This window comes from Giraffa tippelskirchi, chromosome 3, assembly GCF_054371585.1.
Source record: "Giraffa tippelskirchi isolate mGirTip1 chromosome 3, T2T-mGirTip1v1.2.pri, whole genome shotgun sequence".
Lineage (NCBI taxonomy): Eukaryota > Metazoa > Chordata > Mammalia > Artiodactyla > Giraffidae > Giraffa > Giraffa tippelskirchi.
Window position 1 is genome coordinate 185,412,035 of NC_137277.1, and position 27,264 is coordinate 185,439,298.

General features: G+C 38.3%; 2 protein-coding genes and 1 long non-coding RNA gene across 13 annotated transcripts; 2 read left to right on the top strand and 1 right to left on the bottom strand.

Moving 5' to 3' along the window:
• The first annotated feature begins 3,848 nt into the window (after positions 1-3,848).
• On the top strand, positions 3,849-6,062 carry LOC145540254 (uncharacterized). Its single transcript, XR_014078231.1, has 2 exons — positions 3,849-4,002; positions 4,856-6,062. It is a non-coding gene; the product is annotated as an uncharacterized LOC145540254 (long non-coding RNA).
• Positions 6,063-9,768: 3,706 nt separating this feature from the next.
• Positions 9,769-22,736, top strand: SRSF10 (serine and arginine rich splicing factor 10). Of its 10 annotated transcripts, none has more exons than XM_081574448.1 (7): positions 9,769-9,916; positions 11,349-11,453; positions 15,041-15,144; positions 16,420-16,582; positions 16,802-16,855; positions 16,988-17,089; positions 20,360-22,736. In XM_081574448.1, exons 1-7 carry the CDS (start codon positions 9,852-9,854, stop codon positions 20,418-20,420), a joined length of 654 nt encoding a protein of 217 aa, XP_081430574.1. In that variant the 5' UTR covers positions 9,769-9,851; the 3' UTR covers positions 20,421-22,736. The 10 variants fall into 10 exon arrangements, with proteins under 10 accessions (XP_081430574.1, XP_081430580.1, XP_081430575.1 ...); XM_081574454.1 differs by lacking the exon at positions 20,360-22,736 and adding an exon at positions 11,916-12,279 and having other exon boundaries at positions 11,349-11,520; positions 15,038-15,144; positions 16,988-19,051; XM_081574449.1 differs by lacking the exon at positions 20,360-22,736 and adding an exon at positions 11,916-12,279 and having other exon boundaries at positions 11,349-11,520; positions 15,048-15,144; positions 16,988-19,051.
• Positions 22,737-23,937: 1,201 nt separating this feature from the next.
• PNRC2 (proline rich nuclear receptor coactivator 2) lies at positions 23,938-26,587 on the bottom strand. 2 transcript variants are annotated; one of them, XM_081574457.1, is made up of 2 exons: positions 26,480-26,587; positions 23,938-25,986 (listed from the first exon to the last, which is right to left on the bottom strand). In XM_081574457.1, the coding sequence occupies exon 2, from the start codon at positions 25,966-25,968 to the stop codon at positions 25,549-25,551; it is 420 nt and encodes a 139-aa protein (XP_081430583.1). In that variant the 5' UTR covers positions 25,969-25,986; positions 26,480-26,587; the 3' UTR covers positions 23,938-25,548. The 2 variants fall into 2 exon arrangements, with proteins under 2 accessions (XP_081430583.1, XP_081430582.1); XM_081574456.1 differs by having other exon boundaries at positions 26,241-26,543.
• Between the last annotated feature and the right edge of the window lie 677 nt (positions 26,588-27,264).

Below are 27,264 nucleotides of genomic sequence, written 5' to 3' on the forward strand. Positions count from 1 at the left end.
TAAGCCCAAAGGATTCTAGAAAGAGTCAGACTGAAAGAAAGGGAAAAGCGAAAGAGAAAGGTGCTTTAAAGCAGGATACTGGGTGCACAGGAGAGGGAGGGAAGTCAAAACACAGGGCAGGGCCGAAACAGAGGTCATCTTGCCCTAAATCAGAATTGGGTAACCGAGGCAACTTCTTACCCAGGGCTCCGAGTCATCTGATCCTCCCACATGCCTGCGGGCTGCCTGTTAACCAAGTCAGAGTTGCAGCACAGAAGCCATGAAGCTAAACAATTACACTCTCTGCGTTTTTGCTTTTCATGCCTAAGGTCTCTACATGTGAAAAAAATCTAATGCGATTTTTTTTTCCTCACAGCTATGTATCTCCTCTCATGCTCCAGACAGGAAAATAAATAACAATGGATTATGAAATATGGTTCCAGAAAGAATGTTGAAGTTTTTTTCCTGGTATTTTTCATCTCTACAATAGTTTGAGCTCAAAAATAATAACAAAAACACCGTGACTGTATAAATGAAACATATATACATATTTTTAAAACATCCTGCACAATTCTATAGTTACTATATATTTTATGCCCTATATATATGTGTGCATATATATATATATGTATGTATATATAGAGAGAGAGAAAGAGAGAGAGAAGTCGTGTCTGACTCTTTGCAACCCCATGGACTGTAGCCTGTCAGGTTCCTCTGCCCATGGGATTCTCCGGGCAAGAATACTGGAATGGATAGCCACTCCCTTCTCCCGGGGATCTTCTTGACCCAGGGATCAAACTAGGGTCTCGCACATTGCAGGCAGATTCTTTACCGGCTGAGTCACCAGTAAAGCCCAATGTATATACATAAAAGTAATTAAATTGTACATTTTAAATTTTATTAAAAATTGTTGAATTGTACACTTACTATGGGGGTATTTTATGGTATGTAAATTATACCTCAATAAAGCTACCTTTAAAAACTAACCTACACAAGGTTTGAAGACAGATTACAAAGTAGCAGAATATATTTGCCATGAAAATAACTAGAATAGAGGTATCCTTACTATATAAAGAACTCTCCAAACTTCTGAGAAAAATGTTTACATATGAATGGAAGAAAATGGGCTAGAGAAGAAATAGAAATGGTCGATAAACAAGGGGAAAATCTTCATCTTCACTAGAAATCAAATACATGTAAGTTTAAAGAAGTAAAAATCTTAATCTAGAAAAATCTAGAAAACTGCAACTTCTTTTTTAAAATAATGAGTGAGAGTGGCTGACTCAGGCTGAGAAAACCCCTAGATCTGCCAATTATCACCTCCCTTCCAAACCAAGAGTGAATTAAGTCCCCCTGTGCTTCAGTATCACCCTAAACTTCCATCTCTTATCCCTTATTGCTACTGGCTACTAACATACTGTATCACCCAGTTAAATTTCAATCCCCTGAGAACTGTGGCTTATTCTTCCGTGTACTTCCAGTTTTAGCAGAGTATCAATTCTGCACATGTTTCGTATTGAATGAGTAAGAAGAGTATAATCGGTACAGCTTTTCAAAGGGCATTTTGATCATGTCTATCAAGTCCTTAAAGTTCTTCATATTTTTTGACTCAGTGATTCAAAACGAATTAAAAATTTGTCCTAACCAAAATGTACAAAGATACTCATCTCAGGGTTAGTTTTCATAATGAAAATTTCAAAACCATGCAGATGTCCCAACATTCAGCAATACATTAAATTTTTTTCCTATTTTTATGACCTCTTTTTATTGTGATAAAATGTACATAACATACTATTTACCATTTTAACCGTTTTAAAGTGTGCCATTCAGGGACACTTAATATATTCACAATGTTGTTGTGCAGCCATCACTACAACCTCTTTCCCTTTTGTGTTCCTCTTTCCAACACATTTTCTTCACCCCAAAAGAGAACCTCATACCCATTGAGCAGGCCTTCCCCAGCCTGCTGGGCACCAGCAGCCCCTGGTGACCACGATCTCCTTTCTGTCCCTATAGAGTTACCTATTTGGATACTTCATATTAATGGAATCATGTGGTCTTTTATGTCTGGCTTGTTTCACTTAGTATAATGTTTTCAAGATTCATCCGTGGGGTAGTAATTCATTCCTTTTTACGGCTGAATAATATTCAGCTATATGAATAATATATTTTATTTACCCAGAAATCAATTAATGAATATCTGGGTTGTTTCACCTTTAGCTATTGTGCATAGTGTTGCTGTAAACATTCATGTCCAAATTTTTGTTTGAACACTGTTTTCAATTCTTTGGGGTATCTACACCAGGAGTAGAATTGCTGGGTATTTCTATGTTTATGTTCTATATAATTCTATGTTAAGTTTATTGAGGAAGGTTTGAATTGTTTTCCACAGTGGCTGCACCATTTTACATTCTCACCAGCAATGCACAAAAGTTCCATAGATTCACATTTTATTACATGCTTTTTCGATGTGAGACTGTCCTGGCATGAATAAAATAGACAAGTCCATGCTTTTAAGAAACAGACATTCAGCAGAGGGAGCTGGGTAATAAATAAATATTAATCTTTTGATTTTTTTCAACCATTTAAAAACTTAAGACTCATTCTTAATCTGAAACTGAAACTGTCCGTTGCTCATTCATGTTCAACTCTTTACGACCCCATGAACTGTAGCCTTCCAGGCTCCTCTGTCCTTGGGATTTCCCAGGCAAGAATACTGGAGTGGGTTGCAATTTTTTTCTCTAGGGGATCTTCCCAACCCAAGGATCAAACCCAGGTCTCCTGCACTATAGGCAGATTTTTTACCATCAGAGCCACCAGGGTATGAGGATCATACAAAAACAAGCTACAAGCCAGACTTAGCCCAAGGGCTGTCGTTTTCAATCCCTGGCATACATTTCCACTTATCAAGGCCAACCTAGCTGCTGCCAACCCGCCAGAAACAAAGATCAATGCTTAGCCCTCAGTACGATGTCTCACAACTAGCTGATCGACCCCTTTGGCAATAAGAGGAAGGGTTACTGTGACACCACTGGCATTGGGAGGAGTGCATGTGGAACCCAGGTGACCTAGCCAGGTCTCTCTTGATGTCCCCTGACAACTGTACTGTGAGTGGACAAGTGCTGCAACCCTGACCTGAGAAGGACATGGTGATGAGGGGCTCAGACCACCAACAGGCAAGCCATCAAGACTGGAAGAAGTGACTTGAGTGTGAAGACAGAGGAGGAGGGAGAGGATAAATGCCAGATGTGGCCCAAGACAAACTGCAGCTATGGGATCCCAAGAGCCTCCCTCTTCCAAGCTTTCCCCTTAGTAAGAGAGTCATGGGATCCATGAAGGAGATGCTTCCCAATAATATGAGAAAAAGGGAATCTGCATCAATCAAGGCATAGACTTTAGCCACCGTGGATGTGAAACCATGCAGGACCCTATGGGGCCTTCCTGGGACAGACCCCTCTCCATATCCTCTGCTGTAGGTAGCCCTCTTTGAAAGACCAGATAATAGTATCTCAAACATATTTCCTGAGTTTTTCAGATGCTAAAAGCCTCCACCAAATGGAAAAAACTAACTATTTGATGGTCATGAGCATGTAGCCCCAGACCTTCTGGCACCTAAAGATTGATCACCATCAACCAATGAGAGACATGCGCATGAGGTAATCACACACCCTGTGATTCTCCATCCCTCACCTGGCTTTTAAACATGATTTGTTGAAACCCTTTAGAGAGTTCAGGATTGAGCCACCTGTTCTCCTTGCATGGCCTCACAGTAAACCTTTCTCGGCTTAAAACTCCAATGTTTCAGTTTATTTGACCTCACTGTGCATCTGACACATGATCTTGGAACTTGATAACAGAACTTGGAACTCGGTAACAGAAATGTGCTGCCTAGGTCTCCCTTTTAGAGGGACCCTCCTGCCTCCCCCCACCCTGTGTGTAGTTAGCTAACAGCCTCAGCCACAGCGCCTTCAGGATCCAGTCCAAGAGCAGAAGACCAATGTCCCAGTTCAATCAATTAACCAGGTGAAGTTCTCTCTTACCCAACCTGTTTCAGACCTTCTATTCAGGCCTTCCATTGATTGGATGAAGCCCACCCACATTAGGGAGGGCAACCTCCTTTACTCAATCTACCTGATCAAATTTTAATCTCGCCCCAAAATATCTTCACAGACACAGGCAACATGTTTGACCAAATATCTGACACCGCAAAACTTGGTCAAGTTGACTATGTTTGTCCGCTCGTGTGCTGTGCTTCAGATACTCTGACTTAGGCTCAGTGACACTCAAAAAACATGTAGATATTTTAAGCAAGCTTTTTTCACTTGACCTATTGTTACTCTGGGATTGGGTAGTAGTTGATTGGTATCTTGGACAATATAAAACTAATCTGATTAAAATTAAAACAAGCCAATTATGAATCATGTAAAACTAACCTGAATCTCAGTTTTACAAATACGGTGTACCTCACTGGCTTAAGAACTTCTTGAAAACTTGGGAACTGTCTTAAGTTATCTTTTATCCCCTTAGCCTTATATATTGTCATAAACCCTCATAGTGTCTCAAAGTTTCAATCTTTTTATCTATAGAATGGGGATTAAATTATCAAATTAGATATTGCAGATAAAATGATAAACAGTATCTGGCATGTAGTTAGTTCTTATCCAGTGTTCACTTTTATTGTCATCATCACCATTTCTACATAAATCAATTATGCTACAACTAGGTAATAAAATGTATTCTTTTAATGTATCCACAACATCCTTACATTCCCTCTTATTCCTTACAAACAGAACTGAGTGTGGGGGTGTAGGTGAAGATTCAAGTAGGATGTGCCTTTTGAACTTTGTCCTACTCTTTCTTTTTTCTTGGGATGTAGACATGATGCTGGAAGCTCCAGCAGCTATTTTGTGACTATGAGGCAATTTGAGTATCGAAGCCAGCACCTGGATAGTGGAGAAGAAAGAAGGAGGAGCCTGGATAGCCTGAGGCTGCCATACCACTCCTGGACTCCCTATTCCTGACTTAACATACAAAAAGCAAATAAGTGAAACTAATTTGTTTAGACCATACTGTATACCTGTTTCTTCATCTATAAAATGGAGAGAATAGTAACTTAGTGTATAGGTTTGGTATGAGGATTAAATCGTTAATATATGTGACTTAAAATAATTGAAAATTATGAGCAGAATGACCTCTAAAAGTTGTAACAATCTGCTACTTCTTTCTCATTTGTGAGAAAAATGTCTGGCATTTAAGTGCTCAATAATGTGTAAGCTATCATGAGCAACACTATTATTATTTCAAGTTTTTGTTACAGGTAATTTAATGCAGTTCATAATTAATACTGCAATGATTAAAAACTCTATTAAAACTATCTAGTGGTCAGAGAAGATATTTTTTATAAAATGTTTAGGGAGGGAGAAAACACATTATTAAACTGTATATATAGTATGACCCCAACTTAAACCATTATAGAAATGCTCAGAAATTTGGGAAAGTTTTGGAAAGAATGAGTTCTGAGTGATATGATCACAGGTGATGTTTGTTGTCTTTAAAAGTTTCTCTATTTCCAAAATGTTAACAATAAACGCAGGACATTTATAACTGGGAAAGATGTTATTTTGAGACATTAAAAGGAGGCTAAGCTATAACAAGTGGTTTTTATCTTAAGCAGATTTAAAGTAGCAATCCATGTGCTAGCACAAATCATCTAAGGAATAAGATAAATAAGTTGCACTAGTGGTGAATTCACTCACACAGCAGAGCTAGTGGGAGCTGGACTTCAAAAGAAGGGCCTGTACATAGATAAATTGATACTATGTTTATGTGTGGCCTAAAGTTTCTGACCCACAGGTAAGGAATATCTAAAAGGGAACATCGAGTCCTCAGTGTGGGGAACTTGGCTTGCTGCCTACTCATTAGAGTGAGAGGGAAACACCAGGCATGTCTTATTAAACACATTTAAAGAGCATGCTTCTAACTGATTGTTTGTTCATGGAGACAGTGGCAGTACCCAGCACCATGCAGGGCAACTGTCTGAATTAAACAACTGTAGCAATAAAATTAAGCTTGATATACTGACTCAAGATTTTGATTTTGTTTATGGAGACAGGCTCATAACATCATTCCAAGGCTTTAATAAAAACACAGAATTGATCCCTGAGTCTCCCTCCAACAAGCAGCACAGCCCTCTTAGGTGTGATGTCTGTACCATCACCCACAAATCAGGAGAGAGTTGTTTCAGCGTCAAGGAAATTCATCGGTATACATTTTACACTTGGATCTTATTTGTGCAATTCTAAGAACAGAATGCAAGGAAAGAGGTTTTCTGACATAAATCCCAATGAAACACAATTTCTTCAAGAAGTGAGGCAGTGCCAACAGACGGTTTTCAGAGGTTAACATTTGGCTTTCAAAAAAATTACCAACTCTGGCATTGTGCTCGCAAAGAAATACGGTGCTCATAACCACACGTGGAAGAACTTTTGTGAGGAAGTGTTGCACTTCCAAAATTCTTTGACGTATCTCCTCCCCTACCTGCCTCCGCCGCTCCCACCACCACCTGCAGCAGATTGCTAGTTTGGTAAAGTGCCCAGCTCAAGCCCCAGCTGAAAGGTGCTTACTTTCTCTACTTTTCCCAATACCATCTTTTCAAGACTCTGGGATTCTACAGCACAAAAAATAAAGGGGCACTGGCATGCAAGGCAGAAAGTGATTCTAGTCAGTAAATATTTGCTCCTATTATTATATTCACTTGCTCCTATTATTTCTCAAGGCATTAGGAGTAACAATTGGTAACATTCAGGGCAGGCTTCAGTGGCCATGGCACCTGGGCAGTTGCACGGGAGCCCACACTCGGAACCCTCTTGCCCTTGGCTGAGAGCGCCGCCATTGTCATCTTAATTTTTGAACATTTTCGATTTGCCCGGAGTCCTACAAATTATGTAGCCATTCCGTTAACATTTCTAGAGCACTCACTAAGCATCAGACTCTGTTCTAAATATTTATCCGCATGTGTTAATTTCCTCTTTGTTGTTGTTGTTGTTTAGTGGCTAAGTTGTGTCCCACTCTCTGCAACCTCATGGACCATAACCCGCCAGGCTCCTCTGTCCATGGGATTTCCCAGGCAAGAATACTGGAGTGGTTGTCACGTCCTTCTCCAGGGAATCTTCCCGACCCAGGGATGGAAACTTGGCAAGTGGATTTTTTTTTTAACCCCTGAGCCAATTACCTCATTATTGAAGGTAATTTACTGGAGTCTGTTTCCTAGCCACTAAAAAGTGCTTAGCTTTGGAGATGGGGAGTGGGAAGACATTTGTTCAGCAACTCTTCCGTTTTTTTAAAAAAAGGGGTTTTTTTCCTTTTAACTCACATTACTATCTCTTTTATATCACAAATCTGCCGTTATTTGTTGACTAGCTTGTTTTTTATGGAAACATAAGCTCCCTGATTTTTACCACTGAATTTACAGTATCTAATACGTCTGACACATAATACATAATAATTACATGCTTTAGTAAAGTAAGTGTCCAAAGCTTTTTAGAAAACATAAAAGTAGCAAAACAGTGTCTCTGCAACAGAGACCAACAGGCTATCACCATTCATGTCAAATCACTTAATTGCTATGGATGCTGATTGATGTAAAAATGTTTTTTTGGCCTTTTGTAAAATAAAAGCTCATTCAATTAAACAGTTCTCGAGTCACTGCTATCTGCTTGGCAACGTGCTACATGCCAGAAGCATTCTAATAGATGGCCCCTCATCTCTAAAAGTTGAGTGTATCAGAGCAAGGAATGGTTCTCAAAGTGTGGTTTGGGAAGTGTCCCCAGAATCCTTTCAAAGGAGTTTCCAAGGTCAAAACTATACTAAACATCATTTGCCTTTTTCATGTCTGTTGCCTACATGCTCTGTCGCCTCCAACTATTTGCAACCCCAGGGACTGTAGCCTGTCAGACTCCTCTGTCTGTGGGATTTTTTCAGGCAAGAATCGGGCAGTGGGTTGCCATTTCCTTCTTCAGGGGATCTTCCATACCCAAGGATCGAACCCACATCTCTTGTATCTCCTGCATTGGCAGGCAGATTCTTTACCACTGGTCCACCTGGGAATATATTGGTAGCAAGTAGATGTGAAAGTCACTCAGTTGTGTCCAACTCTTTGTGATCCCATGGACTGTAGCCCGCCAGGCTCCTCTCTATGGGATTCTTCAGGCAAGAATACTGGAGTGGGCTGCCATTCCCTTCTCCAGGGAATCTTCCCAACCCAGGGATGGAACCCAGGTCTCCCACATTGCAGGGGCATTCTTTACCATCTGAGCCACCAGGGAAGCCCTTTCATGTCTGGTCTCTCACAACTGCAGAGTTTCCCAAGGCTACAAGATATGTGATGAAGGATGGTGGGATATGTGCTTGTGTGTCAAAATTTTCTCCATTTTAAGTTCTAAGTTCAGTAAATATTAATTGCTATAACCCACATGTCTTCCCTGAGAGCTCAGCTGGTAAAGAATCTGCCTGCAATGCAGAAGACCCCGCTTCCATTCCTGGGTCGGGAAGATCCTCTGGAGAAGGGATAGGCTACCCACGCCAATATTTTTGGGCTTCCATTGTGGCTCAGCTGGTAAAGAATCCGCCTGCAATTCGGGAGACCTGGGTTCCCATCCCTGGGTTGGGAAGATACCCTGGAAAAGGGAAAGGCTACCCACTCCAGTATTTTGGCCTAGAGAATTCGGGGTCGCAAAGAGTCGGACACGACTGAGCGACTTTCACTTTCACGACCCTCATAAACAAACCTCTTTGAAGTCTTCCCATAATCTGCTTAAGAGTGTTGAAGTTCTGAGACTAAAACGTTGTGAAACACTGCAATACAGGAACAAAGCACACTCAGGAAGCTGTTAGCAACAGAGACGGTGTAGGTGACAATGGCGACTAATATGTGAGATTTGCGTCCCATTTTGGTAGGAACTGGCCTTTCACGGAGAGGAAACCGCGTGGATAGGTGGAGGCAAAAGAACAAGTAGGGTGGTGGCCAGGGGCCACCCGGGCCAAGGCGCTCAGGGAGTGAGCCCGCCGAAAGCACTGGAGAGGCAGGCCGATCTCTCTGCAAGGACACACACCTCCTTCCCTCTCACACTAATACCAGTTCAGTTCAGTTCAGTCGCTCAGTCGTGTCCGGCTCTTTGTGACCCCATGAACAGCAACACGCCAGGCCTCCCTGTCCATCACCAACTCCCGGAATCCACCCAGACCCATGTCCATTGAGTCAGTGATGCCTCACGGACACACACCTCCTTCCCTCTCACACTAATACCAGAGAGGCCGTAAATTCTTCTCTTGCAGGTCAGCGATCTAATGAAAGCCAAGAGGACATAACGTGGACCAGACAGGAAAAAAGGCCTTTCTCTCCGAATTATAACATTTAAAATTCTGTCCAGTTTGTAACGACTGTACAGTATGGCGGACACGTTAAAACATCTGCTTCCTGACTTAAGCGGGTAAAGGAGAGGGGGAACCGACGCAAGGCAGGAAAAGGCGGGAAAATAAAGCCTTAAAGAAAGAAAGAGCGGGCTGCGGGCAAAGGGGGGAGGTAGCTCAAGAAGCCAATGAATGAGACCGAGGCTGCGGCACGTACTCCGGCCGCCCGTGTGCGCAGGCGCAAGCCTAGTGATCTCGCGGGAAAGAACCGTTGCAGGTCCCGGCGTGGAGCCCAGGTAGGAGGGGAGGGGGTGGCGGGGCGGGAGTGAAGTCTCGCGAGAAGAGGCGGTCGCTGTAGCTGAGCCCTCTGGCTGTGTGTGTGTGTCTGAGAAGGATCCGGCGCCGAAGCTGCGGACGGTTTGCTGAGCCCGTTAGTGTCCCTGCGGAGACTCAACGCCGGCGTCATGTCCCGGTACCTGCGCCCCCCGAACACGTCTCTCTTCGTGAGGAACGTGGCCGACGATACCAGGTATGTACAGGGGAGGCCGCAGGCGGTCGGGGAAGACCGGTGCGGCGACGCGTGGGGCCTGGGTCGGGGGGAGGGGAAGGGGTGAAGATGGCGGGTACCGCGCGGGCTTTCGGGCCCGAACTAGGCCGCGCCGCCGGCTCAACCGCCGCGTGGGAGCGAGGGCGGCGGCCGCTGATCCTCCCAGGCGGTCGCGGGAGCGCGGGCCGCGTGGCGGGGGTTTCGGCCCCCTCCTCCTCCATAGATGGGCGCGGGGTGCTTCCTCCCCGCTTCCTCTCTTCGATTCCAGTCTCGGGTCTCCGCCGATCATCAGCTCCCCATTGATTTGAAGTTAACGTTCTTTGGGGTGCACGCCCCCTCGGCCCACAAGTTGGGTTTGTTTTTTTTTTTTTAGTTAAAATTGCTTTGCAATAAAATAACGGGATCGGGGCGAGGGGGACTGTGGCGTAGCATTTGCTACCCTTTTTGCTATGTTATATATTTGCCTCTTTTTTTTTTTTCTTTTCGTGTTGGAGATGTTTGGAAAAAAGGGATGTTGAGATTAGAGATAAAAAAATTCTCCCAGTGAGACTGTACGAAATAGTCCTTCCCCTTTTCCGGGAAATGCCGATCACTCTTTGAAAACGGAGATTTAGGAAGCTTCTACCATTAGGGCGTTGATAGCTAAATTGGATTAATCTGGACTGTCCCTTTGTTCTCGCCAATTCCCTTAATTGCTTGGAGTTGCGGTCAGAATTTTTTGGAAGAGATGTTACCAGATTTACTGTTTCACAAGTAACCACTCTACACAAACACACCATTTTGGTAGCCTTGTGTGATTTTTCTGTCTTAACTTTTGAGTAGGGAAAGTAAACAGTAGTAATTACTCTAGCTTCTAGGAAATTTTCCCCTTTTGGTCATATTGACATTTTTGAGAAATTTTATATATTTGTCTTTTATTTTTCAAACCGTATCTACTTGTTAGTAAGTGTGTGACCCTGTCGCTAAAATTTGGGGCTAAAAGAAGTGCTTGGTATTTCTCAGAATACTAGAGTTGCTTTAATACTGTTTTTTTTTTTTTATTAGCAATACTTACATACAAGTTAATGTCAACTATACTTTTTATGAAAAATGAAGGCTGTGGATAAAAGCAGTGAAGATTAAGTTGTAATCAAGTTTCCTTTAATGTCTGTTTTCCTGTTGATGTAAAATACTAGTAGGTTTTATTACCAACTCCTTTATTATGTTCCAAAATCATGGATTCTGGCTGTCCTTTTTCAAAAAGACATATGTTGCATATTTTTACAGTTGGCTCTCCCTGTTTGTTTCAGGTCATCCAGGAACATAGCACAGCCCCTTTCATTATTTCAGATAGTACAGAAAGAAACCTATTTCTTACAGAGAAGCTGTTAAAAGAGTGAACATAAAAATTTGGCGTCTTTTTATGATGTTTTAGGTCTGAAGATTTACGTCGCGAGTTTGGTCGTTATGGTCCTATAGTTGATGTGTATGTTCCACTTGATTTCTACACTCGCCGTCCAAGAGGATTTGCATATGTTCAATATCCTTTCTTCAGATGGCTGATTAGTGAGGGGTGTTGAAGTTTGAAATTCAAGTTTTTGTAAGAGGTAACATCTAAAAAGTAGTTTTTTGGTGTTTTTGGTTTTTTGTTTTTTTTTTTTGGTCCTCTAGTAAATGTTTCGTCTTCAATTTTTTTCTAAATTAATTCTGACTCACATTGTTCTTACTATTTCTTAAAGTTAATCCAAAAATAGTAAAATATTTAAATTCCCATTCATGCTGCTGAAACTCAAATCAATTATGTGATTTAAATTTGAATACACTCTACCACCTCTAGTGTAACTCAAATTAAAGGTTAATATGTTCTTGTGCTTAGCAATTAAAGTTTGGTATTCTTGTTTGTTAATTTGAATCACTTGATCAAAAACAAATTGTATAATAACAATGAGGTAAGCTTCTTTAATATTGTCCCCTAATTTGCTGTCCTCTGTTGTTACCTCAGAGAATGTAAAGCTGTACAGTTAATGGCGACCCCAAAGAGAAAGCATGAAAGAACCTTTAGAGTAGAGTTCAACACTTAAGGCAAGTAGACAAGCCAAAGACCTCTTAAGGATCAGGCTTGAAGAGAAGGGAGAGTTTGGGAAAAGAAAATATAAAGAAAAGCTGGAAGAAGGACAAGCCTAATGGGAGACAAAGCCTCGCTTTATCTACAAAAGGGGGAAAAGGTTGTTTTTCAAAGTTAAAGATAAAGCCATCTGTCATATTTGGCCAAGCATCTCATGACAAGTCCTTCTGACAAGCACTTAAAGAGTTAAAGGTCAAGATGAAGTTGAATGATGGCCAAGATTAAAGGAGTCATACCTGATGTATCCTACAGAATAACTATTTTCCTTGTTTTTTTTTTCTTTTTCTTTTTTTTCTTTTTTTTCCTAATGTTTTGTAAGCAGTTAATTTTCAAAATTTTTCCGGTTTGGTCTAGGGACAAAACCTGTAACTTGATTTTGTGGGTTTTTGATGATGTGATGTGGTCTTGTATAAATGCACTCTCTCTTAGCTTGTCAAGTTAAAGTGTACCAGGACGTAATGTTGTTAAGCTTAAACTCAGCATATTTCTGTTTTGGACCAGGTGGTCACGTGCCATAGGGTGGCAGGAAGGGCTCTTGGAGTGGCATGAGGTTCTGGAGTCAAACCAGCTCCACAGAGGCATGCTGAAAGGGGGCACAGGTGCATGCACTGGGGATTGCTTAGAAACTGCTCTGGTGGTCTTCGGAGGTTGTATCCACTAGAGATACTATCAGTTCATAGATTTTTAAAGGGAATGCTAGTGGCACACACATTCTTCTAATATCTGAAGCTTAGTTCTATGAAACCTACTGGCCCTGAATGCTTTAGCACATATGATCAGTTGTCCCAGAATGGGCTGCAAAAGGCCTTATCCTTGCTATAAGCGCTAATCAGGGTCTATGGGAAATTGTTCCCTGGCCCAGAGTCTCTGGTGACATTATTTCCTTCTGTGAGATCATCTTGTGACAGCAAAGGTTTGGGCTGTGTACTTATTCTTACTGCTTAAATTCAGCGGATCTCTGGAAACTTACCAGAGTTCTAGAGAGGCTTGGGGGAAATGCCCAAATCTGCTACTCCTGCAGGGCCACTGATCAAGGATAGTTGTGAGAATTGGTTGCAAAGCTCTGTTACAGAGAGGATAAGAGCTATATCTGTCTTGGGTTTGTTTTTTGTTTTTTGTGTTTTGTTTTAAGTAGCAGTGTATTGTGGCTTAGAGTGTTGACCTGATTTTATCTGGTTTGGGGGTGGCCTGGGAACCAGGATCAGCAGTTTGACTCAGGAGTATGTGATACTTGAGCCAGAGAAGAGTTATTTATTATTCAAAGGAACCTTAAGGCAAATTATAGCTATTTTTATATGTATAAAATCTTTCTATGGTCTTAAAATAGTTAAAAAGAAATGGGTATCAGGATTTTGCAAAGACCTTGAGTATAAATTTCTCCATAACTGGCATCAGAATATTTGACTGCCTTTACTGTCGTTCTCTTTTTTTATCTGACCCCATTCCCAACTAACCGTCTCTTTAACAGGTAAGGTTGAGCCTTGCTATGGTTCATCCAACCCAGGATTCTGTTTTTGACGGTAGCCCCAGATGGTGATTGGCTCTCATTAATAATTTTTGTGTGTCATGGTCTAAATCCTTTATTTTGTCTCAAAGTAGTATACCATTAAATGAACTTGTTCTTTTCAATTATTTTAGAGCCCGACTGCATTAACCTGGAGGAATGTTTGGTTATAGTATTCCAGGCTGTAAACTCCCCATCAACCTTTGTCTTTTCATGATGAAAGCCTCTTGATGTAAGACTTGAGAAAACCTCTCCTTCACTACACATAATAGCCTCAGGAAGAGAGAACTGGGTCCCTGCTGTGGTCCTTAAGTCCCTTCAGAACAAAAAATAGCAAATATAGTGAGACAGACCTTTTAGTCTCTGAAGTAAGAGAATATTGATATCAATCTTGAAGGGAGTATATCTCTTTGGGATGTTTTTAATGAGCGCTTAAGATCCGCACTCCTCTCAAATTTAAGAAATAGGAATGGACAAGTTAGAACAGTGAATTTTAATACAGAATGAAAATCCACACCCAAACCTAGCCTAGGTCTGCTTCAGAAGCTTTTCTGTTAAACGCCTCTGAATATGTTTGGCTTCTATTAGAAGGGTGGTTTTAGGAAAGGAACTAAATTTGGCCATAAGAATTTTGTAAAGCTTACATTGACTGGGGAGAACAAGGCAGCTTGGCCTCTCAGATCAAAAGCTGGGTACCAGCAATTCCTGCTTTGGGGCTTATAAGTATTATCTTGAAATTCTCAAATTGAAAACCAGTCCCAAACCCATTTCCTCATGGGAAGCTTTATGTTTAGTGTCATGGTTAGGGCTTTCTAGTCCAGGAATCTTTAGAAATGGTCTGTTATTTCTTGAGAGCATGCTTTTATAGTCTGTGCATGGATGTAATGTGCTTTTGGTATAGTGATGTCTTTAGTATTGCTTGATTCTGTCTTGATAACTGCAAGTGGCTAGCATATCAGTCTTCTCAGTGTGGTACAGTAAGACAACTACGCGAAATAATCGGTTAGATATGTCGGGAAAAATAGCAAGATTAATTTGAGGTTAATGCTTTCATTTCTTGGAAGGTATATTCCGCTTGCTTACACAAGAACTATTGGCATTTTTTTTTCATTTAAACAAAAATACGAAAAACAATTTTGGTTTTATTTTAAGAAATTTTTGTTTTGGCATACAACATAAAATTGACATTTGTTTTTCTATTTTGTCTTTTTCTGTAAAATTCTTCAAACAGGAAAATCCTGATGGGATTACTTGGTAGTTCAGCTATAACAGACTTTATATCAATTATAACTTTATAACATGTATTCACATGTGTTTTCAAACTTACCACAAGTGCCTTAATACTATGAAGTGTTTATAGCTGAATCAACCAACTAGTTAGTGGGGTCTTGATTTTCTAGAATAATGTCGAGAGATTGCGAATTGTTCCAGACTTACCAGCTGAACTCATTCATTATCAAAGTTTGCAAAACTTCCCAAGCCCCTTAACATTTAGCACATTTGAGGATGTTCGTGACGCTGAAGATGCTTTACATAATTTGGACAGAAAGTGGATTTGTGGACGCCAAATTGAAATACAGTTTGCACAGGGGGATCGAAAGAGTAAGTACTCTTATGTCTAATACATGTAAAATACATATTTAGACACTGTTTTGAGAATGCTTCTTGGAAATATTTGTTCAATATGTCTGTCTGTTCAAAACTGAAAACGATAGTTTGGGAGAATTCTTAAATACTTTGCAGAATTTCAAGGTAGACATGAGGATTTAGAATGCATCAGTCAGAATCCCTGAAGTATGTTTGGACTCTAAGAAAGTGGATCATTATCAGTTATGGCACGTTTAATATACTGATTGTGTAATTGAAAGGAATAAAATTTGTTAAGTTTTGGTTCTCTTGAGCCATTTCCCTTCCTTATAAAGATCATCGTGATATATTGAGTAATTATGTAGGTACATGGCTGTAGAAGTTGACAAACTGGGAAAGAGTATATAGATTAAACCTAGAATAGATGCCATTATTAGTACTTGATTTTTGTTATGCAGGCATACATCAGGTGTTGGCTGCATGCTAATAAGGCAGAAGTACAGGCTTTGCAGTCAAATGGACCTGGGTTTAAATTCAGGCTTAACTGTTAATGTTACCTTAAGCAAGATAGTAAAAGATAGAGATTAAAATAGTTACTGAAGAGAGGAGGATCACTTAGTTAGATACAAGCTATTGGTAATTCTCTAGTTCTTGGGTTAGATGATAGGTTCCTAGGTAGTCACTGTATTATTTATACCTTCATATACACATACATGAAGTGTCTGCTTCATAGGGTCAAATGAGATTAATGAAAGGATTGAGGCCTATCCAAGGATATGGGTATGTCTAAGGCATTCAGCAAGTGTTAGTTTTCTTTGTCATGGTTTCTCAGAACTATATAACTAAATGTATCTTGCTACATTTTGACACTACATACTGTTCATAGGCCACCATTAAGTATTTTGTCATTGTTCATTGTGTTCTAGATGAATGGAAACCATGGTGAGATTGTTCCAAATTAGCATGTGGTTCAAAAGTCATTTGTGTTTTAATTTGGAATTTTAAAAATATTTTCTGATGTTGAAGTAGTTGGCTTATGACAACAAACTAGATGTGAGAGGTCTTTGGGGGAAAAAAAATAATTGAGATATTTGAGAGTATCATTTTTAACATAAAACCATCTCCTAATAGCCTTGCTTGAAAATAAATACCTTTTCCAAGATTTTACAGTTAGCCTTGACACAGATTTGGGGGCAAAAGGAAAAGTGATACAGGAAATTTTCCTATAATTTGAAGGCTTAAATGCTACATTTTTAATGTTTGTAAATATTTCCCTTCTCTGTTTCATAGCTCCAAATCAGATGAAAGCCAAGGAAGGGAGGAATGTGTATAGTTCTTCACGCTATGATGATTATGACAGATACAGACGTTCTAGAAGCCGAAGTTATGACAGAAGAAGATCAAGAAGTCGGTCCTTCGATTACAACTATAGAAGATCTTATAGTCCTAGAAAGTAAGTGATGTGTACCACAGTGATCTGTCAGAAAAACTTTGTTAGTCTTTAATTTTTTTTAATCTTTTTGTATACTTTTAATTATGTATACTGTATGCTTCATTGAGACTTAAAATATTTTTACTACTTTATTTTAAAAAGTTTTATGGTTCACTTTTTTAATTAGAAACTTATAAATAGACATGTGTCACTGTTTGCTTTTTCTGATGTACTTTTTAGCAGTAGACCGACTGGAAGACCACGGCGTAGCAGAAGCCATTCCGACAATGATAGGTAAATAACTTTGCTTTGAAAAAGACTTTATACATTTTTCAATTTCAGAGTGAACTTTTGCTCTAAAAGCAAATTTGATTAATATAGAATCTTAATTTTTACTCTAATTGTATTTCTCCTCTGTTTTGAAAGATTCAAACACCGAAATCGATCTTTTTCAAGATCTAAATCCAATTCAAGATCACGGTCCAAGTCCCAGCCCAAGAAAGAAATGAAGGCTAAATCACGTTCTAGGTCTGCATCTCACACCAAAACTAGAGGCACCTCTAAAACAGATTCCAAAACACATTATAAGTCTGGCTCAAGATATGAAAAGGAATCAAGGAAAAAAGAACCACCTAGATCCAAATCTCAGTCAAGATCACAGTCTAGGTCTAGGTCAAAATCTAGGTCAAGGTCTTGGACTAGTCCTAAGTCCAGTGGCCACTGATAGTATAAACCATGATATTTTTAGGCATGTATCATTCATTTACTCATAGTTTGGTTTACTTAAATTATCAGGAATACAATGTTGCAATGATGCTTAAAAAACACTTGTCAGTTTTCCCTGTACCAGGCAATGGTTATAATTAAAATGATATGCTGTTGAGAAGCCACTCTTAAGAGTCCAGTTTGTTTAATGTTATGGGCAGCTACCAATTCGTGGTGTCTCTGTATATTTTTGTAAAGATTCTCATTTTTTATGCTTGAAGTATTGGTGAAAAGATGTTGGTTGACCATAATTTGCAACATTGTCTTATTAAAAATAAACTTTCATATCCATATTTGGTAGAACTGTTAACCTAGAAATGTAGCTTGCTAATAAGATAGAATGATAAAAAAGTGAAGTTGTAGCCACAGTACAACACTGACCGACCAGACACATTTAGGTTCAGGGTGGACCTTTTTGTCTTGTCAAGATGTCTAGGCCCGTGATGATAATTTATGGCACAGTGTGGAAGAGTTCTTTTGTTAACCCCCACTGTCTTGGGAAATGACAACTGGCTTAAGTAGCATTTTCAGGCAGATTGTTTGATTGAAACAAGGAGCCTTCACTTTCCTGGTTTCTATGAAGATTTGGAACCATACAAACGTCGGAAAAACTCACCTTAAAATTTGGGCAGGTTGATGATGGCAGAAATAATTTTAAGGGGAAAAGAATGCTCTTATGTAGTTACTCTAAACTTAAAGGAGCGTTGTTGACCATAATATTGCATAGTTTTCTTACTGCTGTTAAAAGCAAGTCAAGTGTTTCAAAGGAGGTTTTGTTTGTGAGTGTGCATAGTGTAAAAGGACTGAATTTTGATGCTTAAAGCACTTGGTGTGTGCATTTGTATCAAAATGTGCCCATCTCTTTATGAAGGAAGCTTGTTCTTCACACCTCAGTTTTTTTTAACGTGAGGCAAGTTAAAAAACAACACTCCCATTCTAAGTGGTTCTCTGGTGCCATGAGATTTAAAATAACTTTGGAAAAACTTAATTTCAAGAAAATCACATCTCTTGAGTTTTTGGTTGATTGTCAGTGTAGTACCTGATAAAAATAAGAAAATAATAATACCCTACTCTTTATAAAAATTTCTAACATCTCTCTGTGAGATCATGTGGGGGCAATGAAAATTGACTTGATACGTCCAGTCTCATTTCAGAGTAAAAGCTAGCATCTTTAAAATTTTAGATTGCTTGCTTACAGGCATAAGTAAGAAATGTTGTGGGGAAACTATCCCTTTTAGAGGATTACTTTTTTCGGTTTTGGTTTTAGAGATCTAGGCCTTGCCTGTAAAGAACAAAAGGTGGTTTTTAAATACTGTTTGTGGAATGTGTTTAAAGGATTGATTCTAGAACCTTTGTATATTTGATAGTATTTCTAACTTTCATTTCTTTACTGTTTGCAGTTAATGTTCATGTTCTGCTATGCAATCATTTATATGCACGTTTCTTTAATTTTTTTAGATTTTCCTGGATGTATAGTTTAAACAAAAAGTCTATTTAAAACTGTAGCAGTAGTTTGCAGTTCTAGCAAAGAGGAAAGTTGTGGGGTTAAACTTTGTATTTTCTTTCTTATAGAAGCTTCTAAAAAGGTATTTTTATATGTTCTTTTTAACAAATATTGTGTACAACCTTTAAAACATCAATGTTTGGATCAAAACAAGACCCAGCTTATTTTCTGCTTGCTGTAAATTAAGCAAACATGCTATAATAAAAACAAAATGAAGGAAATAATGATTAACTGGAATTATTATAGTTTTGAATGAGATTCTAAAATAACAGTGGAAACCAATTCTTGGTAGATATAGGAGTATTTTAAATCAGTGTTGCACTAGGCACAGCTTTTACTTTGGAAATGATAGAACTTGCCAGAAAGGTACATCTTTTACATAGTACTTAAAATTTCCTATGTAATTTCAAAAGTTGTTTCATGATTGCATATTAAACCCCTTGGGTTAAATAACTTAGGTTACTGGTAGTGGTAAGATACGCATTAAAATGAAATTTGAGTCAGATTTTTAAGTTTATATTTTCATTATTAGATGGACCAATACTTTTACTCTTCCCCATCCTAAACAAGGTGGATTGAGCCTTATGTTTATGGCATGATTTAAAATATTTTTGCATTCAGTGTTGGTGAGCACTTAATGTTAAGTGATAATCACTGTGGGGAACTGGTTTAGGTGTTTTGTGGTCTGAGTTCTAGCTTTATAATGAAAACAAGTATAGCTGATATTTATTACGATGTGCCAGACACTGTTCTCAAGTTTTATGTATTCATTTACTCATCATTAAACCCTGTAAGAAAGATACTTTTATTTTCTCCATATCACAGATGATAAACTGAGGCACAAAGAAAAAGCTATAAAAGGCAGATCCAGGATTTGAGCTCAGGCCTGATCCTTAAATGATTTTTTTTTTTTAAGTGGACTATAAATAGAGTAGATTGAGGAAATAACCCATTGAAATTGTTCTCAGTCCATATAGAATTAGAAGGCCGGATATTTTCGGGTTTTTTATGTGTCACTTATTTTTAGACTTTCTTGAGAACTTTATATGTTATTTCTAAAGTGACATACTTAACATGGCTTCAGAGGGACTATTTTATAGTTGAACCCATGATAGGGATCCTACTCATACTTGAGGATCCTTATAGAGGGCTTTAATGTTGGGTTACATAGTTGCATAATTATTGAGTATGTGTGTGTCTGGCACAACCCAGTATTGGAGTAGAACATACCAAGACTCAAGTGAGAGCTGACAGTTCACCTCTCTCTTTACTTAAGATATCTCTGCATTTTTTTTGAAGCCGAGTAAACAAGAAGAATAATGACAGATAATGCTTAAGAAAGGAAAGGTGCTGCATAGAGTATGAGCTCTTAAGTTACAACCCAGGAAAAAGACCTAGGAACTATTATACTATTCTCTTGAAAATTTGGCCCTGTAAGCTGCTACATCCAGTTCAACTAACAAAATCCTGTATACCACAGAGAAGAATAAAGAAAAACCAAACTGACAAACATCCTTCTTTTATTTAAGACCAAACTGCAGCTGGAATACCCAGTACAGTTCTGCTTACTACACTTCAAGAAAGATCTGAGAAAGCGGAAAAAGAACCAAAGAAGGGCAGTTCAAGCGACCAAAGGGTGGGTGGAAGGTGCTGCAGTATGAATACTGTACGAATATTTTGACTCTGGTCTGAAAAGATAAAAGAATGTTATGGAAACTACATGGAATATTTGAAGTCCCTTCAAGTTTGAAAGTAAGCATTTTAGGACAAATAAAAGGAAATTCAACTTTGTACTTGCGGAAACTAATCCCTAAATCTGAATAGGTTTATACTGATTCATGGGTAACAGGTCCATGTTAAATTATTGGAAACTAGGATGTCTGAATATCAAGGAAGACAGCCATAGTCTCTTACAGTGCCTCTATTGGTCTGTCTCAAAGTGAATTGGGTGAGAAAAGGTATGGTCCAATATAAACTTGGTTATCTCTTAAAGTCAGTTCTATTTTTGCTATTGGGAAATCTTGCCTTTGTTTATTATTCCAGTGCCAGTGTTTTCTGCTAATGCTTTGCTTTGTTGGCATCTGAGTTTCCTTACTTGTATGCCATATGTGGTTTACATCTTCCTTAAACACGCTCCCTTGTAAATTCCAATTATGATACTTGACATCCAGCTAAGAGGGTCCATCTCTTCTCACCTCTTTCCTAGTCAGTATATACAGCAAACATTTACTGAGCCCTTAGTGTGCCCCCAAAATTGTACTGGGTAATTGGGGAGAAAAACAGATAAAACCCAGCTTATTCAATAAATGTCTACTGAGCACAATCTAGTGAATCATTACAGTGTGGCCTCGTTGTCTTGTTTGAGGTGTATTATAACAATATTTTACACCATTTATATCCTATGTAATTATAAAATCCAATATACTATCAAAGAAGCAATTTTGTGGTTATTTTCCATTTAAAAGTATCCAGTATTTGTTTGCATCCCATTAATACAAATAATGAAAAAATGATTTGTTTTAATCTGTAATAAACTGATTTATTGTGCAGTGACTGTAATATACTAGAGTTATATTTAATTGTTAACTCTGCCTCCTCAAACACATATTAGGCAACAATCCCCAAAATAAGTATTTAACTTTGCATCAGATGTAAAGGAGACTCTGGGTGCTATAATTAAGATTATTTTGAGGCAGACAGCTGTTAATTCCCAACTGATTTAGTATGTTCTGTAATTGAGAAAATGTTCACCAAATTATACTTTTTAGTGATTTACATGTACATTTTATAGGGGACATGTTCTGTGTATAGTGAATAAATAACTTTTGTAGTATCTCAAAATGTTCTGGATTCCTTAGTTCCTCATTAGGATATGAAGTTTACCTATACATTGATTTCATCACTTGCATATTATATTTTTGTCTTATTTCTGCTGCATTTAAAACTTTTTATCTAAAGTTATTCACCTAAAAATACAGAAGTGTTGAAGCCTTTATAAAGATTTTGAAAAGATAGCAGAATACATCTAAGGGAGATGTGAAATGGAGGTATTTTTACCCCTGCTTCATTTTTTAATATTTCACACTTGCACAAGACCACACAGCAAGTAAGTGGCAGATACTAGTTAGTGTCCATGGTTTTTCATTTGTTTCATCTTTTTTAATAACTTAATACAATTAATACAGTGGAATCTAGAATTCGCTTGCAAGATTTAATAGATTTGTGAAAAATAATTTAATTACAGAGTATTTTGTAACTTTCTTGGATGAAAAAGAGGTTAAATGTAATCCAAGATCAGCTGTTGACAGCAGCTGTCACTCACTTTCCAATCTAGCTTTCCAAATTTCAATCACATTGTATTGCATTTTGAACATTCTTGTTTACAAAATCCTGAGAGATTTTGAAGTGGGGGAAGCTGTGAACTTGAACAGCACAGTGGTAGCTCAGGAATAACTGTTCAACTAAGGTCTATCAAAGCTGGAGGTGTAACTGTCCTCATTGATAAATGAAGTCAGCAACCTATTCACAACTACTGTTATCTATCTGTAAAACATAGCTAGCTGCTATGGAAAAGGTTCCTTTTGGGTTTTCCTACTGTTATCTATCTGTAAAACATAGCTAGCTGCTATGGAAAAGGTTCCTTTTGGGTTTTCCCTTTGTCCCTCTAGCAGTGTTGGTTATGTTCATTGTGTTGTTCCTCTGTATTCCTAACAGTTGTTTCACCCTTATGTTAAAGATGGGATTCTTTTAATATTTGGGCTAAAAAGCAAGGTGTGTAAATTGATTTTATTGATAATTGACAGAGTAGTTTGTAAAGAAGTAAAAGACCTTTTTGTGTCTAGTTTTTTGTAGAGCACATCTCTGAATGCTAGATAATGAAATAAAACTGGTCAAGGATCCAAAAAATCTTGATTTTTTTTTTTTTTATTTTTTAGGTTTAGCTCTGCCTGACAGATTTGTGACTGGGTAGGCTTTCCTCATTTGTATAAGAGGTTGGAGATGTACTTTATCCCACTTATTTTACAAAGTAATTGCCTGAGAATACAGTTAAACACTAGAAAACTTACCCAAAACCCTTTGGTTTTTTCCATCTTGTGCTTACTTCTGGGATGAAGAGAACTTAAGTGTAAAGATAGGTTATGGACTGAAGATTCTATCGAACTGTATACGCTGCCATCAAAAAGATGACAAATTTAAATTATAACATTGACAAGGCTCATGCTATTGCTGACTGCAGCCCTGCAAGATGGATGAGCTCTAAACTTTGGTTCTTATAACAATTTGGGAAATTGATGTCAACATACTTCTTGTAGGCGAACCGTAACTTTGTATCTAAGGTATAAAGTTACCCTTAGCTATTAAAATTTTTGTAGTGAAGAACATTCTTCACCACTTGGGTCAATTCCAAGCCAAAAAAATCTAGAATATATATATGTATACATCAAAATCTAACTTAATGCCTGGGGTAAGGATTGTTCAATCCAGTGGAATTCCAGCATGGTACAGAAGAGAACTTGGCGGTTCTTGGCATTATTGTTAATAGAAATTACACTAGGGATACACAGGAGAAAAGTGACGACTCAAATATTAATTTTCTCCAAATCAAATACTTCCTACAGTTTGCATGAGAAAATACAGCCTGGCCCTGGGCATCACAGCTTGCTTAGTGTAAACTTAAAACTACTTTAAGCTACCATTATCTTTTGGAATGTATTAGAAAGCAGGTTATAGTTCTTTTTTTCCCCCAAGGTCCTCTTGTGAAAACTACCTTTACATGTTAACAAATAGGTAACACACATGTTCCTGTCACTTTGAGTAATTCTAATTTTTTTTCTACAAACCTAAGCCATCTTAGGCAGTTAAACCTGCTTTACTGAGTATGAAATAAATTCAGAAGCTTTATGTAAGTTCCCAAAGTATTCTGTGGCCTTTTACTGTTAGTCCTGCTATAAAGAGGAAGTCAGTTGCCTTCTTAATGTATAACTGCTCATCGACAAGTCTGTCAGCAAATGGGTTGCTTCTTAAAACCAGTGGTTCTATTGTATTTCAGTGGTTAATTATGTAAATAGGGAGTCATAACAACTTCTATACAATAAAAACAAGCCAGTGGGGTAGAAACAATTTTATTTTTTAATTTCATGCTTCGAATTCATGTATGTACATTAAGTACTATATAAAACTTGTTTTTAGGATATCATCATTTGACTTGGACAATACTATCTCACTTGAATTTATTTGGAGAAACAATTTAGCTGTTCTGCTTAAAGGTATAAAAAAGCTGCCAAATTAGAAAATAGATCCCCCCCCCATACACATACTTTACTTTTACTACTGGGATGGCTGTTTTAATTAGCATGTTTAAGCAAAACATGTTATATCAAGGTATTATGCAAGAAATTACATCTTTTGCAATAAGTTGGTGCCCTGGGTTGCACCTGTTGACAAGAAAAAAAATACACTGATGTTGTACACTATACTCATAGGTTACACAAGTTGTTGAAAGCCAAAAGGAATCTTTATGGTTGGAGGGACTGCTTAATAGTTAATCTTTGGGTTTAAGAAAAAAAAATAACCCCATACTGCATTTCACATCTCAAAAATAGCAAGTGTTTTAGCAGCTTAAAACCTTTTCAGTTATATAAAACTTATTACACTAGGGTTTACTTTGAAATATAGTTTACAGCAAGATCAATTATAACATACACTGGCACTTCAGCACAAGAGCAAAATTTAAAAACGGGTTGTTTTTTTCTGACCTTTAAAATTAGGCCATAGTATAAGAGAGTCCATGTCTTACATTCAGCAAATTCGTACTAAAATATTCTATTTTTGTAGGATAAATGCCAACAAAACTTTACATATGCTACAATTTTATTACATATATTTACATGGCTCTTTCCTAGGTATGTAGAACTTTCACATTATACAGCTCCCAACTTTAAAAAAACCTTTGCAGGGATGATTTAAAGCCATCTCACTGTCAGAATAGCTTGTGCAGTGCCATCATACAAAAATGTATTTTGAAAGCTACTCTGAACACCAAATACTGTTTCTATAAAAAAATGGTTTTGGTGCCTTTGTTGGCAGACACCTATCCACTGCACATAACAGGGCCAATGGGGTATACTTGTTTTATTCTAAATAGCCCCTAGTGCCCTTTCCACATTCACCACCATACAGTTCATTAAAATACAACTATTCTCTTAAAAAAAAAATTCACATTTTCTTTAGGCAGTGCATCAGGTTGCTGTCATATTACTGGTTTAGGTGTACTGATTTAGGTGTCTCTAGGACAAGAACGTCTCAAAGATTCAAATAGTTTTCAACCCCTGTATGCCTTTAACTGGATGCTTATAATCAGATTTACCAGATTTTAACAAGTCAATCTGTTGACCCATGAAATGATAATATTTAGTATTTTCCCCCCAACAAGCAATATAAAAAGTTGATTCCTTTACCATTCCCCAGATCTAAACTTGGTTACTCAATTGAGAACACTAGTAAAGAGATGAAATACAATTATCCATAATTCAGTTATTTAAAACTGTACTGATTCTACCATCACAGTGTACATAACATAAAACAATTAAGATGAAGTCTAATTATATTTTCTACATTTATCAGTTTTACAGATTAATTCCCTAGTGAATTTGGTCTGAAACAATTGCCAGTTATCCTTAAATATGACTAAGTTTAAATGTTAGTGCTTTATCTCATTTTATACCTGTACTTTCAGTAAGGTTTTAAGCTGAAATGTCATTATTTCTCTATCAGAAGGATTAAGGGAGACAGGAACCCAGTGGCTTGGCGGTTTAGGCAGAACACTCGGTGACGGCGGCTCGCTGAATTTGGCCCCGGCGTAGTTCTGGTTAGTTTGAGACTTAAAAAGCAAGGTGGGACTTGATAAGCTGGAGTTCCAGTTTTGATTGTTTGGAAAATTTTTGTTCTTCCCCCCATTTTGCATGGCCTGCCATGCAACTGATGATGAATTATAAGTATGTCCTCTTTCTTTTTTCTTGTGAACAATCTTCATCTGGGAATTCTGATCCTTGGTCTTCTGTCTACTAAGCTGTTGTTGGTTCTTACTAACATTTCTAGTTTGAGGGGCTGGAATGTTATACCTCTCTCCACCACCCATCTTCAGCTTCTTTGTCACCTGTAAGTGAGTTAAAATACTGGGTGAAATTCCACAAAATAGTACAAAACTTAAATGGCCCCAATTTGTAACTCCAAATATCTTGGAGAAGACTCATACAGCTTCTTTAGCTTCACTATACTGTTCACACTTAATTACATGTACAACCTTTATTACCTTCCTAAGAAAAAAATGAGTTTACCAACAAATCTAAATAATCCTGCATTTAAAAACAGTTTAGGATGTGCCCTGGTGCATGCTCAGTCATATCCGACCTTTTGCAATCCCATGGACTGTAGCCCGCCAGGTTCATTTGTCCATGGAATTCTCCAGCAAAGAACACTGGAGTGGGTTTCCATTTCCTCCATCAGGGGATCTTCCTGACCCAGGGATCTAACCCGGGTCTCCTGCATTGGTGGGCGGATTCTTTATCATGGAGTCACTTGGGAAACTCTAGTTTAGAATGAGTCCATCATAAAATGCCTGCCCCATTACAACCGTAAGTTTTTGATACCTTTCAGTCTGCTTTTCCGATTGCAGGATTTCCACTACCTGTCCTCTTCCTTGCTGCCACGCCCAGGATAATAGATGTTGCTTTCTGACAGATCCTTTTCTTTGTCTCAATACAGAAGTTTTCATGGGCCGATCTGCTGAGTTCAGCCTAGGAGCTGAGGCCAACATCTGAGTCTCCTCAGCACACAAGTTTGAGAGAAGTCTTAGCTAGAAAAGCAATGATTTCTTCATTATTTCAATTAAAAAACAGAGAAAGTGTTTATATTTACTCCAGAAAAAATTTTAAAGAATGGCTACTTACTGAACGTCAGAAAATAACGTCTCACAGGGATTTAGTGACCAAAATGATGTCAAACCATGGAAACGTTAGCCTCTACAGTCATGCCAAGAAATGGGCTTAAAATGTGTTTCCTAAAGAGACCGTGTTTTTAGAGTCCCACCAGTATTTCCCAATCTTAGACACATCACGTATCTGTTTTCGCACAGGCTCCTCTCCCAACATGTTTACGTCACGCAGCGTTTCCTTTGGTTATGAACTCTTGACTCCTCCCCGTTTTAAAATAAGTTTCACAAGCCATAACAAGCGGTCAGTTTCCCATCTTAAATACATAAAAATGCTCACTATTGTAAACATTAAACATTCGAGATTCCACTTGATAGTCCAAGAAACCAAGTTACCAAACAAGAAGCTCTTATCGAAAGGGTGAGAGGGAGGCCCTTCCAGACTGTTTTAACAGCCCTAAAGAAATTAGTTCCCAGACCCTGAGTCATTCCCAAAGCGAGCCC